The sequence below is a fragment of the Lepisosteus oculatus genome, chromosome 12 (assembly GCF_040954835.1).
Source record: "Lepisosteus oculatus isolate fLepOcu1 chromosome 12, fLepOcu1.hap2, whole genome shotgun sequence".
Classification (NCBI taxonomy): Eukaryota; Metazoa; Chordata; class Actinopteri; order Semionotiformes; family Lepisosteidae; genus Lepisosteus; species Lepisosteus oculatus.
The window spans coordinates 11,965,226-11,980,543 of record NC_090707.1 but is presented as its reverse complement, the minus strand read 5'-3'; the positions used below and the strand labels follow the sequence as shown (position 1 = coordinate 11,980,543).

Below are 15,318 nucleotides of genomic sequence, written 5' to 3'. Positions count from 1 at the left end.
CCACAGAGCATGTTCTGTACTTGCACAGCTATCAGCATTGTGACATTGAAGGCAAACATTTAGCCATTTATTTATAAATTTCCTTTAAGTAACTGTAAATGCTTCTTCTCACCTTAATTAACTATGGCTAGGTGTGCGTTTTCAGCATTCCTCCTACAGGCTGAGCAGTGATAAGAGGTAATAAGCTGGTGTTGACACGAGATCTTGGTTGCCTAAGTAATTAACCTGTAGAAGTTAACTGTATACAGCTGAGGGTAGAATTCAGTTTGGAGACAAAGGAGCAGAGATAACACTGATCTACTGGTATACAGATATAGGAAGGAACAGGGGCACAGAGGGAACAGCACAGATATGGAGCTATTATGTCAGGATTGACAGGGAATAGATTGAGAGAGAACAGATGAAATGAAGAACTGACAGAGGTAAAAAAAGGAAATCTGTAACATAGGCAAGAAGGCTGGTTAGACAGACGTTGGGTGAATCAGAAGATATAGGTCCAGTACAAACAAATTCCAGTCCCTTATCTTTTTGTCCTTCCTCTTTTGTTCCACACCTGTCATACAGATGATAGTTCTTTTTTTCCTTGTTTTGCTCCTTTTTTTGTTTTTGTCTCCTATGTCTGACACCTTGTGTAATACCTTAATCAACTCCAGTCCTGAAGAGCTGAGGAGTACTCAGATTGTGGTCCCAAATGATCTCTAATACCTAATTTTACAGAATCCTGACTAAATTCTACTATGATCTACCAGCAGCCATATCACCCTGCAACTCACAACTGGCAACCCACTGAAGCTAAGCAGGTGTGAGCCTGGTCAGTACCTGGATGGGAGACCTCCTGGGAAAAACTAAGGTTGCTGCTGGAAGAGGTGTTAGTGGGGCCAGCAGGGGGCACTCACCCTGTGGTCCATGTGGCTCCTAATGCCCCAGTATAGTGACGGGGACACTATACTGTAAACAGGCGCCGTCCTTCGGATGAGACGTAAAACCGAGGTCCTGACTCCCTGTGGTCATTAAAAATCCCAGGGCGCTTCTCGAAAAGAGTAGGGGTGTAACCCCGGTGTCCTGGCCAAATTTCCAATTGGCCCTTACCAATCATGGCCTCCTAATACTCCCCCTCTATGAATTGGCTACATTACTCTGCTCTCCTCCCCACTGATAGCTGATGTGTGGTGAGCGTTCTGGCGCACTATGGCTGCCGTCGCATCATCCAGGTGGATGCTACACATTGGTGGTGGTGGAGGGGAGTCCCCATTACCTGTAAAGCGCTTTGAGTGGAGTGTCCAGAAAAGCGCTATATAAATGTAAGCAATTATTATTATTATTATCTTGTGCAATCTGGACTTCTTAAAGTAAAGGGTTCCTTAACCTAAAAAAACTGAACTGGGGCTCTGCAGAATCAGGGTTATCTACAAATACCTGTAACTCTATTTCTCCCAAAGTCACTAAAGTAATTTATCTCCTTATTTTTGTATTTAACACCATAATTTATCAACTCTATTGCTGCAGTAACCAAGTTCTTACAAAACACTTAAAAAATGCATTTCAGTAGATTCAAAATAATACAGAAAAATTATTCCAGGTTCAGGCTACAGATCAGAAAGCACTGTATAGAGCTTTCTCACGTTTTTTAAGAGCTTCTCAAAATCAACACATTTAGAATAATCTCAAATTGGCACTTGCAGTGAAGATGACAATCCATCACAGAGATCTGCATTGTTACTTTTTTTGCAATCTTTACATGTGAAAAATCCTGAAGCAAAATTAACTGATTTTTGTTTAATGTATAAAATAACCTTAATTACATTTTGCAGCTAGATGGAGGCAAATTTGTAAGTGTACCTGGTGATATGATGTAGAAAAAATCTTTAAATTCATCCATCCAGACTTCCGCAAGCCTTCTGTTGTTTTTGTTGATGACTTGGCCAGTGCCTCCAGGGAAACTGTATGGGGTTGCTTTGCGGAATACATGTCCCACATGTGAACAAGTAACAATTTCCAAAGATCCTCCACACTGCCAAATCTAGAAAAAAGATACCAATTACAGTATATTCAAAAATGAATCTCATGAACAGAAACTGTGAAACATTAATGGAATTTCCCAAGTCAATTATTTCATTTAGCCTTAAAGAATTTCCAGACACAATATTTAAAGAAAGCTATTTAGTGGACTCTCTGAGAATAAATTTAAAAAGTTAACAATCAAACAAAAAGAGGAAAGGGTATAGGACATTCGTGTACTGTAATTCTGTTGAGAAGCTGAAATTTATTTTTACTTTTTTAATCAAAATTTGCCATGTGTTTCTATATCATGACAAGCCTTCGAAATTACTTAAACAGACTTGGTAACAAAATCTTTACTTCTGGTATGGAAAAAATATCCCTTGGAAATGCCCATGACATTCAGGGAACAACTGAAAACTGCCTTTCTTCGAGCTAAATATCACTGTGTTACTTTTTGAATTAATTTGTTCCAGCACTTAAATAAAGTTCTACCTTCAACGGACATTAAAGCAATAAGCTGTAGTTACCCTGAAAGACATTTCTAAGTTCTCTCCACCCCAAATATCCATTCCCGGATCGTATGTTCCAATTTCTTCAAAATAATCTCTGTCAATTGAGAATAGCCCACCAGCCATTGTAGGGGTCCTACATGAAAGGAAATAGTAAAAGTACTTTGAAAGTCTAAAAATAAAAAAAATGCATTACACTTCAGACATGCAATATAAGCTGAAACTGAATAAGGCTAAAACACTAATATCAGGAAATGGTAGCCATTTATTTGAAGTTTGATTTGAATACTTTTTTTCCCATTTATTTTAATTAGTTTACATCACTTGCCCAAAAAGTTTATTCAAATCCCAGTATTAATGTCAGATTAACTTATTACAAAATATGAATCGGGCAACATAACGGTAAAAAATGCAATATACTGTATATACAGTATGTATAATACAATTTTACATCCTACACAAAGATTCAAGCATGACTTGTCAGCAAATTTAGTATGTATAATTTGGTACTGTCATGTTTAAAAAAGGCAGGAAATTGACACTGCAGACTACACTGGAGACTGATATAAATGTAGCATTCTTTTTCTAATGACTCATTTTAAAGGGTTTATGGCACTTTCTAGCACATTGTATTTCTAAAGTGGATAAATCACTTTAATTGCAGGTAAAATAAGATTTTCATAAAACATATTTTTCATGACAGTGAAGATAAACTCAGGGATTTGTGGGGCTTTTAAAAATTTGATTTTATCAGGTACCAAATACAATTACAGTATCTGTAAAGCATTGTTATGAAGTTCATCAACACTTTCACGGTAATCTGGTCATATGGGTGCCTAGTAACCTTCCTGCTGCATAATGTACTGTATAAGAATACAATATGCTGCAAAAATGTTTCATTATTCATCTAATTTATTTTTGTGTCATTAATTTCAGTTAATTTACATTTTAGAATACTAGTCTGTGAATAACATCTGATACTGTAAGTAATTTTTTTCACAGAGCTCATATACCAAGTCATTGTACAATAATTCATGAAAGCACTTATAGTTCACCTGTTTCTTAATAATTTTAAGAATCTTTATAAAAATCTTTATAAAAAATTGAAAGCTGTTTCTGACACACTAAAAGATGCGTCCAGAGATGAACACATGCTCTTAAGATTATTTTCCTGTTTTCTGTCGATGTTCAGCGTGCACCATTCTCACCTCACCTGGAAAGGCCGCTAAGAAGATGAATTAACAATGCATTCCGTGTTGATTTATTAAGAAAACTACTATCTTATTACATTGTTAAGAAGGAAACTATTATCTTCATTCAATAACACACGTAACATACACAACAGCAAAAAAAGCAGAAAACAAAAGAACACAAAAAAACTGACTTAATGAAACCAAGAGATAAACTAAGATTATTTATTAACTGTAGATTAAAATTTTAATGAAAAGATTAAATATAGAAAATGCTGACAGTCATGTCTTGTGTAGTGAGTTCAAAGCTGTGCTGAACTTGAGATAGACCGATCACCCATTGAGTCTGGTCTAAGGCCTGAATCAACAGATTTCAGATTAAAAGATGGACTATCCTTATGCAATAAATCCCTAAAACAATCTGTAGCAGTCAGAGCATTATACATGAACAGGAGATCCTTGAAGACCACTTTACATTTTACTGGGAGAAAGAGAAATTTTAAAGTACTTTTAATGCCACATAAGCCGCAGAATTATTGATATACAGTACTGAAGCCTGTTTAGTACACCAGTAAGAAAGGCTTCAAAGAAGTCTAGTCTTGATGAAAGGCATGTAAAAATACTCACAATAATATCTACAGTACACAGGAATCAACTTTTTCAGTTTCATTATGGTAAATATCTTGCATCTGTCTCTGTAATCTCTGGGAATTTAAATGTGTTTAAAAATCTTAACAGTTTTTCAAATGATACCGGTAGAATGGCTCATCCACATTATACACCATGATGCCACTTGCTACTTGCCTGACTGGTAAAGTTCTGTCTCCTTTTCGTCTGTCCATTTCTCTCTGTGGAACAGGGTACCATCGAAAATTCAGCTTCCAATTGAAACCACCGTACGTCATATCAGATCCAGCCATGTATTCAAATGTGTCATCACTAATGACATCAATGATGGGACAAACTACTGTTTTCCTGTTGAATAAAATTAGAAATTCAACTAGTTTCTATTTTTCAAATGTAATTGATGAGAAAACATCCTTGTAGTTTAAAAATCCAGTTCCTCAGATGCACTGTCATAACAAATCCATTATTGTTATGATAGTTTATATAGCCACCTTGAAAAAAGTTCCACATAAGAAGTCCAACGAAGCAGCATAATTTATTATTTTTTCAACTGTTTGACGGGTCACACAACTGTGCAAGGTGAATTGAGGCTTCTAAGCAACCAGTAAATTAATTCTAAAAAAAGGATCCATCCATGCATTTTTAGAAACCAGCTTATCCCTGGTGAGGGTGCAACAATCCTGGGTCTACCCCACATGCATAGGGTTCATGTCAGGACTGCATCTTGGATGGCATGCCACTCCATTAAAAAGCACACATGCACCAGGAAACTTCAGAAACAATCATGTCCTTGGAAGTTGTGAGGAAACCAACATACCCAGGAAAACCCCAGACGAATCAGGGCAGAATATGAAAAGTCCACACAGAGTGGACTATTCAAACTCAGGACTGAACACATGGAGTGAGAGGCAGCAATGCTCTCTACCAGCCACTACGTTGCCACCCTGAAAAATGTCTTTTATCAATCTAAAATGGCTTATATTGTTTTTCTAACAGTATAATATTGTTATACGAATATATAACAATAATATTTTATGAATTAAGGCTACATCACAATTAATGTCCAATACCAAAAAATCAAAAAACAAAAGAACATTCTTACACCAAGATTCTCAATTTTTTTTCCATCATAACTAAAGCAAATACTTTGTAAACTTAAATTTCTCATAAAGCTAAACTGCTGGCATGGCAAAAACAGGAACACTTTATCATAATACTCTCAGAATAAACCATTTACAAAGGTAATAGCCCAAGACTATTTTTCATGAATTAAAAAAAAAATTATGAAAACATGTTTATGCTGAGCAGACAGATTCTACGAGTAGCTGTGATTTTGCTCTTTATAATGAGCACAAGTAGCATAAAAATGTTATACATTATTGATTTGAAAATACCATAGAATGCAAATACAGTACATCTAATACTGTAGGTCACAATATAAAACATTTGGAGAGCCACTGAAAGGTTTAATTACCTTTAGTCAAAGAGAATGTGCAATTATAATAAATATGAATATGCTGTGATACATGTCACAAAAGGATTAGTCATTTTCTTAAGCTATGATTAAAAAAAGTATAATAGGTAAGAAGACAGCAGCTGAGCAGGGTGAAAAATAAAAATGGAAGATTGCACCACACGCCGGAGCTCATATAAACAGGGGAAGTTAACTCGTATAACAAAAAAATAGGTATGCACTGTATATGTATTGCTAATTTTCGTGAATATTTATGATCAAGGTGCTCATATAACAAGAGATGAGTATAATACAAACGGATAAAATATAAAAAAACAGCACGCATAAAGGAATAAAATAAGTTGCAAAAAAATATTAACACTAAACCTAATGAAAGAAAGATGGAAAAAATATTCGGAACAGAAGATTTCTTGTATAGATTTTTCTTGGCCATAGGCATTCTAAAACACCTCCCGGAAGGTAGCAGTTGATAATGTATGTTATTACTCACCTGTCTTCCTTAATTCTCGCCAACAGTGGTTCCAGCCAGCCCACTGTACACTCGCAGTGGGCATCCAGGAAAGTTATGACCTGACCTCTTGTGGCTGCCGCCCCTCGGAGTCTGGCGCGAATAAGCCCTGACCTCTGCTCCATTCTCAAAATTCTTACAGGCACTTCCAAACCGTGCACATAACTTTCTAATCGCTCCTTTAAGAAATCTGCAATCAACGACAGACCACATATTTTTTATTAATTCCTTATGGATGTTCACGTTTTATAGCCAGAGTACTGTACGGATTTAGTGCACTGTTCATCCCGTATAAACAAATTATATTTATGGTTCAAACACAATGACACAGCCCGATAGATTACAGAATGATACGATCAAACACTGTGCATCTGTATTCTAGATATATTTGGTTATAAAAAATAAAAAATATATTAGCTTAATATTATCAGTTTTCTAACAGAAAAAGTTTAAGTGAATTTGTATTTCAGTAAAACATCAATAAGAGTAGGTGAGTTTTTCTCTGCAGCATTCCCACTACATGCAAATGAACATCTACTCACCTCTTTCACTAGCATCATCCACCAGCAGGATCTCTAACAGTAAATGTCGTGGAGATCTGCTTATCACACTGTGGACTGTTCGAAGGAGGGTGCTCCAGGCCTCATTGTGAAACACTATGACAACACTTGTGTTGGGCAAGTCATCAGGATATACCTTTGTCTTGCAGCTGCAAAACAGATAAAATACGCAACAGATACATAGACAGATAACAAGGTACTGTAGCACCTTCTTCAAGGTGTGTCGGACGACACAAATTCTGAAGTATTCAGTATCTAATTTTCCAAGCATCAGGCCAATATATCATGGTATTGGCTACTTTCCATGAAATTATGAAACTGAACTAATAACAAATAGGAAATTGAATCTTTAAAGCTGCTAGTTTTTTTTCAGAGTAGCTGTGAGTGGTAAGCACTCACGTCAATGTTGTTCAGTCCTCCTGAATTATCTTTGAATCGGAAATCATAAGGATGACAGAATGAGGACAGCAGAAAATAAACACAAAAAACAACTTATTATACTACAACTTAGAATTACATAACCTGCCTATTATTTATGCTAATATTGTCACTCGTGTTCACAATACCTTTATAAAACAGCTTTGATCCTAAGTATTTTCTAAGACTGAGCAACCATTTTCACTAAATTAACATAATCTGTGATGAGCAGTTGTCGTCAGATACAAAAAAATCACTCCAGATAATCCCATGGATAACATTCATTAGAATTACATGTATGTATGCCATACATTCCTAGCTGTGTTAAATTTTGAAACCACGCAATATCTTCCATTATGCCATGCTCAAATTGTCAACATAGAGTCCAGACATTAATCTGATTTTGTCCGTTTGTGTTTAACCAAAGTATGATATTGAACTTTGTAATGTATTTGCACATTTTGCTACATGCATGTGTTAAAATGACTATTTCACAGTATGTTTTAACTGCAATATTACGATACAGTTGTATCAATATGGCAATCAAAAGTTTATGTTTCCCTGAAATAAATAACTTTTGAATAGCACTGGATATATATACAGTTGTATATGATTCCTCTCAGTCAACTTTTACAATTCAAGGAAATGCATTGTTTTCAGGTTTCCCCTTAAAACCCAAAGGGGGCAGCCTGAGATCCACAGAAAATCCCTCCGTTCAATTTCTTTTTCAGTCTGGAACTACCCAAGACTGTCAGCACAGAAATACAGATGATTGATAACAAACTGCTGTAAACCATAGATGTTGCCCTGTTAACTAAAAAAGGCTGTCTCTGTGAACTAAAAGATACCAATACACATTATAAAAAGGTCATTTTAACTTACAGAACTCTGTACTCTCTCCTTTTTAAGCAATATTATTTAAGGTCAATTGAGTATCTTGCACTACAAGCCCAGTGAACAGTGTCTGTCGCTCTTTATCCGTCTCTGAATAGATGCAGGTAGACTTACCCTTCCAACCTCACATCTGGTAGACTTCTATTGAGTGCAATCATATCGCTGGCCATGAGGTTAAACTGGTTGATTTTAAAAAGCTCCTTCATTTTTTCTTGGTCCTCCTTGGGTATAACAACTGGTTTTCCCATTTCTCCAGGGCCCTCGTGTGTTCTTGATATGACAGCTGAAACAAAAGAAACAGTTAAGAACACAGAAAGATTATTAATCTACGCGAGATTCTTTGTCATACGAAAATGGTGTGGGTTTTCTCATGGACTCAGCACAGGATTGCATTTATTTAGGTACAGTAAATAAAAGCTAAATAAAATAAAAATCTCTCTTCACAAAAGTACAATGTTATATGTACAGTATGCTGCAGATGTCTTTTGTTAAACAAGACAGATCATTGAGCTTTTAAATTTATGACAATAAAACTGAAATTAAGAGAATACTGTACCACTATTTTAAAAAGTATCCCTCATCAAGTATTTTGGAACACAAAAACAAGGGATATGTGAAACAGCTATTGCAGAAATACATCCCAGAATGACGTGATGCATTAATTTCCTTTTATTAATTTGTCTTGTTTCTCGTGCTGATAATTGTGTTCTCCATTTGTACTTACTTGCGCATTTTGACCACCCAACATGGCTAAATCACATTTTAAATTTTAAAATGATCACATTTTACTCTTGACATAATTCTCTTGGCAATACCGATTATAAGAAATATGGATTTTTATTCATGATGTATATCTTTTATAGCTGTTTTGAACATAAAATAAAAAATATAGAATTAACAAATGGGAAGTAAGCACAAAAATAGCTCACTGTCTCTTAGTCTCATTGTTTTTAATACTTCAAGAAAATAATAATAGTTGGAAGCCACTAACGTCCTCACTGTGTTTTTTGCATGTTCTCAAGAAGGCCTTTGTTAATCCACTTGATTAAGGTTTCTTCTGTGACTATGAGCAGAGGAACAGAGATCTTACCTCTTTTGGCTAATTGTGTTACTTTCCTTCAAACCATGACCTTATCAAGTTACCTTTTTTCAATCTTCGATGCAATTTTTCCCTTTTATGCTGTCGCCACCGAAGAAAAATGACTAAATCATAATAAACTAATTCTTTAAAGTTGCAGACAATCACACACAGTTGCAATACATGTTTCCATCAAAGTTAACACATTTCTATACAAAAGCTTTCAGATGACGTCAAATGTTTAAACAACTAATTTAAATGCTAACTATATACAGAATTTACTATCAAATGCTAATGCTAATATTTAGTGAATGAATAATCAAAAATCAAATTGCAGAACACTACATAGTGTTTTACAATTCAGTATCCTTTGCTGTTAAAAAAGTAGACTATCAAAAGCACATAATTTAAAACAAAACAACTATGAATCTTCATGGTATTGACTAAATTTACAACGTAAAACCTACGTTATACAGGAATTCTACCTGTTAGGAGATTATGCCTTACAGTATGTGTCTGGAGACCATTGATAGATTCCTAGCAAAATCAATTACTGAGCTACTTAGTTTCTGCACTATTTCCTGCAGACAAACAGTGGGTAAAACATTTATCAGCTTGACAACCCAGGGGAGTGTGGAAATAAAAAATGATGGTATCATCTCTACACGAGGGCAATGTAACATAATTTGCGCTGGCCTGCAAGTACAGGACCAGCCTGGAAACACAAGTACAGTAAAAACTTGTGCTCCTGCATGTTAACATTGTTGTGAAAATTACTGTCAGCGATTTGTGCAACGTTGCCTATTGTACATTTGCGTAATTAATTATGCACTTTGGCTTGGCTTGGATGGCACTGTAAATAATAACTATCTTATGTTTTATTATCATTATAAAATTAAAATAGGAACACCTTATTTTCCAGCATTTGTGACTCTGAGTTCAAGATGCTTTTTAACTGGTTTATAAAGGCAGTTCCCCAGATTAGCCTACAATAATTCCACACAAATGTGACTATTTCATTATACAGTAACTCTGAAAGTTTAAACAGAAGACTAGAGCAGCCTCTATACATACTGTATGTAGAGGCACAGACATACTGAAACACTTTACTGAATGCTGGCATGGATCATACACTAAATTCACCTCAAATATTTACAAGGATTATACCAATTTTAATTTTAATTTTGTTGCAATCACCACATTAATAATTGGCCATAAATCATAATGTTATTGTGATTTATAAAGGGTGTCTAACCTAAAGAAAAAGATATTTGAGCAATGTTATACAGCTAGAGAGAGATGTGATGTATTTCAAAACAACCCCATTTTCAAATTTGTAAAGTTAAAAAGTGCCAAAAAGGAGAACTGGAAAAACTGTAATTTAAAGCAATACAAACAATGCAGTGATACTTCTTCACTAAATGTACACAATATGTTTTCCAAATACTGTATGTCTGGGATTTGCATAAATAAATCAAACCTTGTTTCATACTGTATTTTTCTGAAGCATATAGCACTATTGTTTGTGAAAATATACAGTATATACAGTACAGTGTGTCAATGCATCTTATTACATTTCTGGGCTTTTGGACTGTAGATTAAATGTTTGTAAAACCCAGGTTGCATTGCTCTGAATTACAGTACAGTATGTTTCTTGTACTCACGGATCTCAATCTCTTTACAGCACACTTGCATCTTTCATTATTTCGGCACAAGTGTAGCCACTAATGTTATCTCTACTACAGTTATAGCCAGTTTCACTGGAAAGTGTCATTGGGTATAGATAATGGTTTTTAAGCTATGCTCCTCAAAGTCATGGTAAATTAACCTACATCTGACAACTGTTTTCCACGGGTAAAGCAGACGCAATTATTACAATTGAATTAATATTGTGTAACAGATTGTTCAGAAAGGATGCTCTCATTTAATCAACACCAAGTAAAATGTTAAATAAGCCTGTACTTTTTGCAAATGCATGCTAATGCATAACATCATTTCAAGCACCCATTTAGTTTTAACTAATTTTGACAAAAAAGAATCAACCTACTGTGCATAATCTATCCTTGGTTGGAAACCTTGGTTGGGCGTGTATCTGGCAAACATGAATATTTTGGGGGGAAAATAAGGTAACACAATACAACCACTTTACTTAGCTGTCTCTTGGTAAGATGCTGAAGGTTTTCTAAATCATTGTAAATTAGCAGCTTTATCCCAGATTCCTTATAAGAGAAATGCAAAATGAATGAACAGATTGCCAATTCCATTCCATTAATGAAAAGATGGCTATAATCAGTAGTGCAATTTGTATACCACATCTAAAACCAATGCTTGACTGAGAAACCTTTAAAGTTTTTTTTAATACCATATTTCTGTTAATATTGTTAATAAACTTTCTAAACAGCATTAATGGAAGGGAAAGAAAAACAACTGAAAAAGCATCTTCATTATTTCATTTCCAAACAAATATCCATGGATTTAAAAAAATATATCCTTTCAGACTTCAAGCAATTTTAATTTTAATTTATTAAGGTTTCTTTATAAAGAACCATTGTCCTTAGCAGCTATTTATTTGAGTTGAATAACATACTAGAGTGAAAACATGCAAGGATAAAACTATTTCCTAACAAATGCATGAAATGATATTTCAGCATCTGTAATATGAATGTTTTTGAAATTCGAAAGCATGCTCTCTGAAATTGTACTCATTTAGGTACTGTATGTGCAACACACATAAGAAGCAAAAAGAGAACAATAATGTGATCTTCTTCCACTGTAACTAAGTGCAATTTAACATATAGGGCATTTCATGTTCCATCCCAAACATTACATAATCATTATAGCCTAATAATATTTGGATCATTCCAAATATTATTTTCCATTCTTTAGCTACACAGTACCTTTAGGCTGGTTTTCATGTGCCAAAATTAAGACTAAGCTTTTTCATAAAAGTCAGCTTTGTGGAGATTATAATCTACATACTGTATTACTGTACAGTCAATCTTTTTAGACATTTTTATTAAAGTCTCCTCTTTGACATTTTGGAAAGTATGAATATTTTTTGAATATTATTATAAAGTATTTCTTCTTTGCACAAGATGTGCGCAGATTGTTTGCATGACTATATTTAAAATTATGTTATCTATTAATGTTTTCCATAAATATGAAATCTAGAAAGAAGCTGTGCCTTGCTGCAGTAACAGACCCCTTTTAGTGATCATTTTTCATTAAACTGACTACCTTTTACTCTAACTTACATTTTTATTACCATAACAACCAAAGTACAACCTCAACTAATTGTCAGCTAACATTTGTCCATTAAGGAGGAATTGCCCACATTATTAAAAATTTAAACTCAGCAAGCATGCAAATCACATTATTGCCATGCACTTTTAAACTATGAACCCATGAGCCATACATTTTTTATCCTGTTTGTAATCCACCCATTTTCTAACTGCTTTATTCTAACTGCTGAGTTTCTGGGGGAGATGGAGCCTACTGTATCTCTGCAAGCAACAGGCACACCCTAAATAGGACACAGATACAGATCTATCACAGGGCTCACAGTTACAGACTGACCAGGGCCTGTTTTCACAGAAGCCAATTCACCTACCAGTAGCACCACAACACATGGAGGAAACCTGCATGAACACAGGGAAAATATACAAACTACACACAGATAGCACCCTATGCCTGGAATTGTACACAGGGCCCTTATTCTGCGAGGCAGCACCACCATGTCCACCTCCTGTTTGTCTAGATGCCCATACTGTATGTTCCTAATCACCTCAGTGGTACTCCTCTCCAAGCCTACCAAGGTACACCTAAAATAATAAACAGCAACAATGGAACCCCTGTGCCCCATGATTGTGTCAGCTGCAGTACTGGACTAATGGTACTGTATTTCATAAACATACACAGTATGCTGAAAAACATTTGGAAACTAGACTGCATTACTGAAATACATTTTACCAGCATCACAAAAATCAGATCAAAACTGCTTGTGATTCCCTATAAACAAATGAGGAAAATAAATGAAAATAAATCGCACTTAAGATTAAACCTAAAATAAAAATAATTCTGCATATGGCAGCCCCCAAAGAAAGCCACATAAAGGTGAAATAGCGCACTCAAGATGTTTGTTCATTAAATTATATTGTGATTTTTTTTTTCATTACATGCAGTATTACCAATCGAATACCTACAGCAGTTTTTCTACCCCATCTGAGGTATTAACAGTATCCCGGTTTTCTTATATATAAAGTTGAACAAAGCTGAAACTGACAGGTAAAATCAATTTTGTGCTGCCACATGTTTTCCACTTACTACTGTGTACATTGAGAATGAGTCATATTTTAACCATAAGCATGTATTTTCTACTCTGATTTAACCATCCTTTGGTTTTAATTTATTGTCATTAGTACAACATAAGGACGTACTTTTTCAAAAACATGGGGAGCCTCAGAGGTTTAGAGGCATGTGTGTTTGCACACGTGTATACAGTAAATGTGGTAAGTGCATACATTATGTACAATTTGTATACACATGAACTGCATGCAGTAGATCTATGCCCTCATGGGATATCTTTCTTACATTGTAATTAATTACCAGAATGCTCAGCAATGCAGCAGGAGTTGATTAATTAGGATCCTCCCAAAAAAACAGCTTGGCTCCAGCCTGAGCAATGTTTTTTAAAAATGTGGCATTTTTGTTTTGTTGTCTGCATCCGATATGCAAAAAGCCACTAGTTCTGCTTTCAGTGGAACGAGTGGAATGCTTATCAAGGCAGTTAGTCACTCTGCACCATTTAGCAGACAAATAAAAAGGAGAAGACTTCTTCTTTCATGTCTTTTTCTATTACAATCATCTTAAAATTTCCTGCACCATGCTCAGCTGCTAGAAGAATCTGGTACTAGCACAGAAGAGAATATGTGTAAAGTATTTTACTACCTGTTGTAGGCACACCTGTACTGAAATTCTGTATCTTTATGAGAAATGGTTGGTGAAAGGATTAGTACCATCAAGCCGGATAATTTAAAAAAATAATTCACTGTGGGATTTTAATGGTTATAATTGTTAGAGTTAGATTGATTATACAGCGATGTGGATTAATACATTATCTTGTATCCCTTCCAGACATACTTTTGATAGTGAAATATTTCACAGTATATTTCAGTTTTATAGTATACAGTATGCTTTGTCACATGAAATGAGCCATGCCAATTCCCCAAAACAATTCTCCAAACTATTCCAGAACATAAAATCCTATTTTTATTTGTCGTTCACTTGAAAAATAAGAAATTACTAGTATATATAATATAATAAACCAATTAAATCAGGCAGGATATAAGATATCACCTTCACCTTCGAGGAGACCTTCATGTCTCCTTAGGGAGACAGAGAAATCAGTTCTATTATGAAAAGAGAGAAATCGGTTCTTATGAAGACAGAGGGTATTACATTTTTGCCTTCTGATGAAGTTGCACGTCTATTCTGGAATATGGATTGTCAAATGTAATGGAGGAGATTGGTGATCACAGTGGAGGTGAAGGAAGTGAAATGTGAAGGATGGAAGACAACTGATGATAAAAATATGTAAAGATTGACGAGACACTATTTAATTGAAAAGCTTCATAAAAGTATACCTGATAGCTTTAAATTTTCAGAGGGCAACAAAGCCTGCTTTGCAAAATATAATGGGAGCAAATATTATATAACAGCTACAGACTGGGTCTCTAGCAGGTAGGTACAATATGAATGACTACAATATCTAAGAAAAATACAATATCCAGTACTGTATGTCCTGATTTGAATTTCAGCCCGGCCTAGAACAAAGCAATTTAAATTGTGTAGGACAAACATGTATTGCATTGGAATTATAAAATATTTTAAATTCATTTTACCAGTAGGATTTTATAAATATATATACACAGAAGAAAAAGTACATTTGCAAATAATAAGTAGGATCACAAAGAAAGTTATTAAGAAAAATCTAGAATTTTAATGTACAGTATATGCCAGTTTACATTTGTGGTACTTATACTAAAGTTTTAGCCACATGTC

At 34.8% G+C, this 15,318-nt stretch overlaps 1 protein-coding gene across 4 annotated transcripts in view; it reads right to left on the bottom strand.

The window, feature by feature from the left end:
* The window catches only part of galnt13 (polypeptide N-acetylgalactosaminyltransferase 13), a 53,170-nt gene that overhangs the window by 28,051 nt on the left and 9,801 nt on the right, over positions 1-15,318 (bottom strand). For all 4 annotated transcript variants that reach the window (XM_015358792.2, XM_015358793.2, XM_015358791.2 and 1 more), the window contains exons 3-8: positions 8,295-8,463; positions 6,852-7,018; positions 6,292-6,499; positions 4,505-4,675; positions 2,529-2,646; positions 1,840-2,020 (exon numbers count right to left, since the gene is read on the bottom strand). In XM_015358792.2, coding sequence (XP_015214278.2) covers positions 1,840-2,020; positions 2,529-2,646; positions 4,505-4,675; positions 6,292-6,499; positions 6,852-7,018; positions 8,295-8,463 — 1,014 coding nt within the window. The remainder of the gene's footprint in view (positions 1-1,839; positions 2,021-2,528; positions 2,647-4,504; positions 4,676-6,291; positions 6,500-6,851; positions 7,019-8,294; positions 8,464-15,318) is intronic.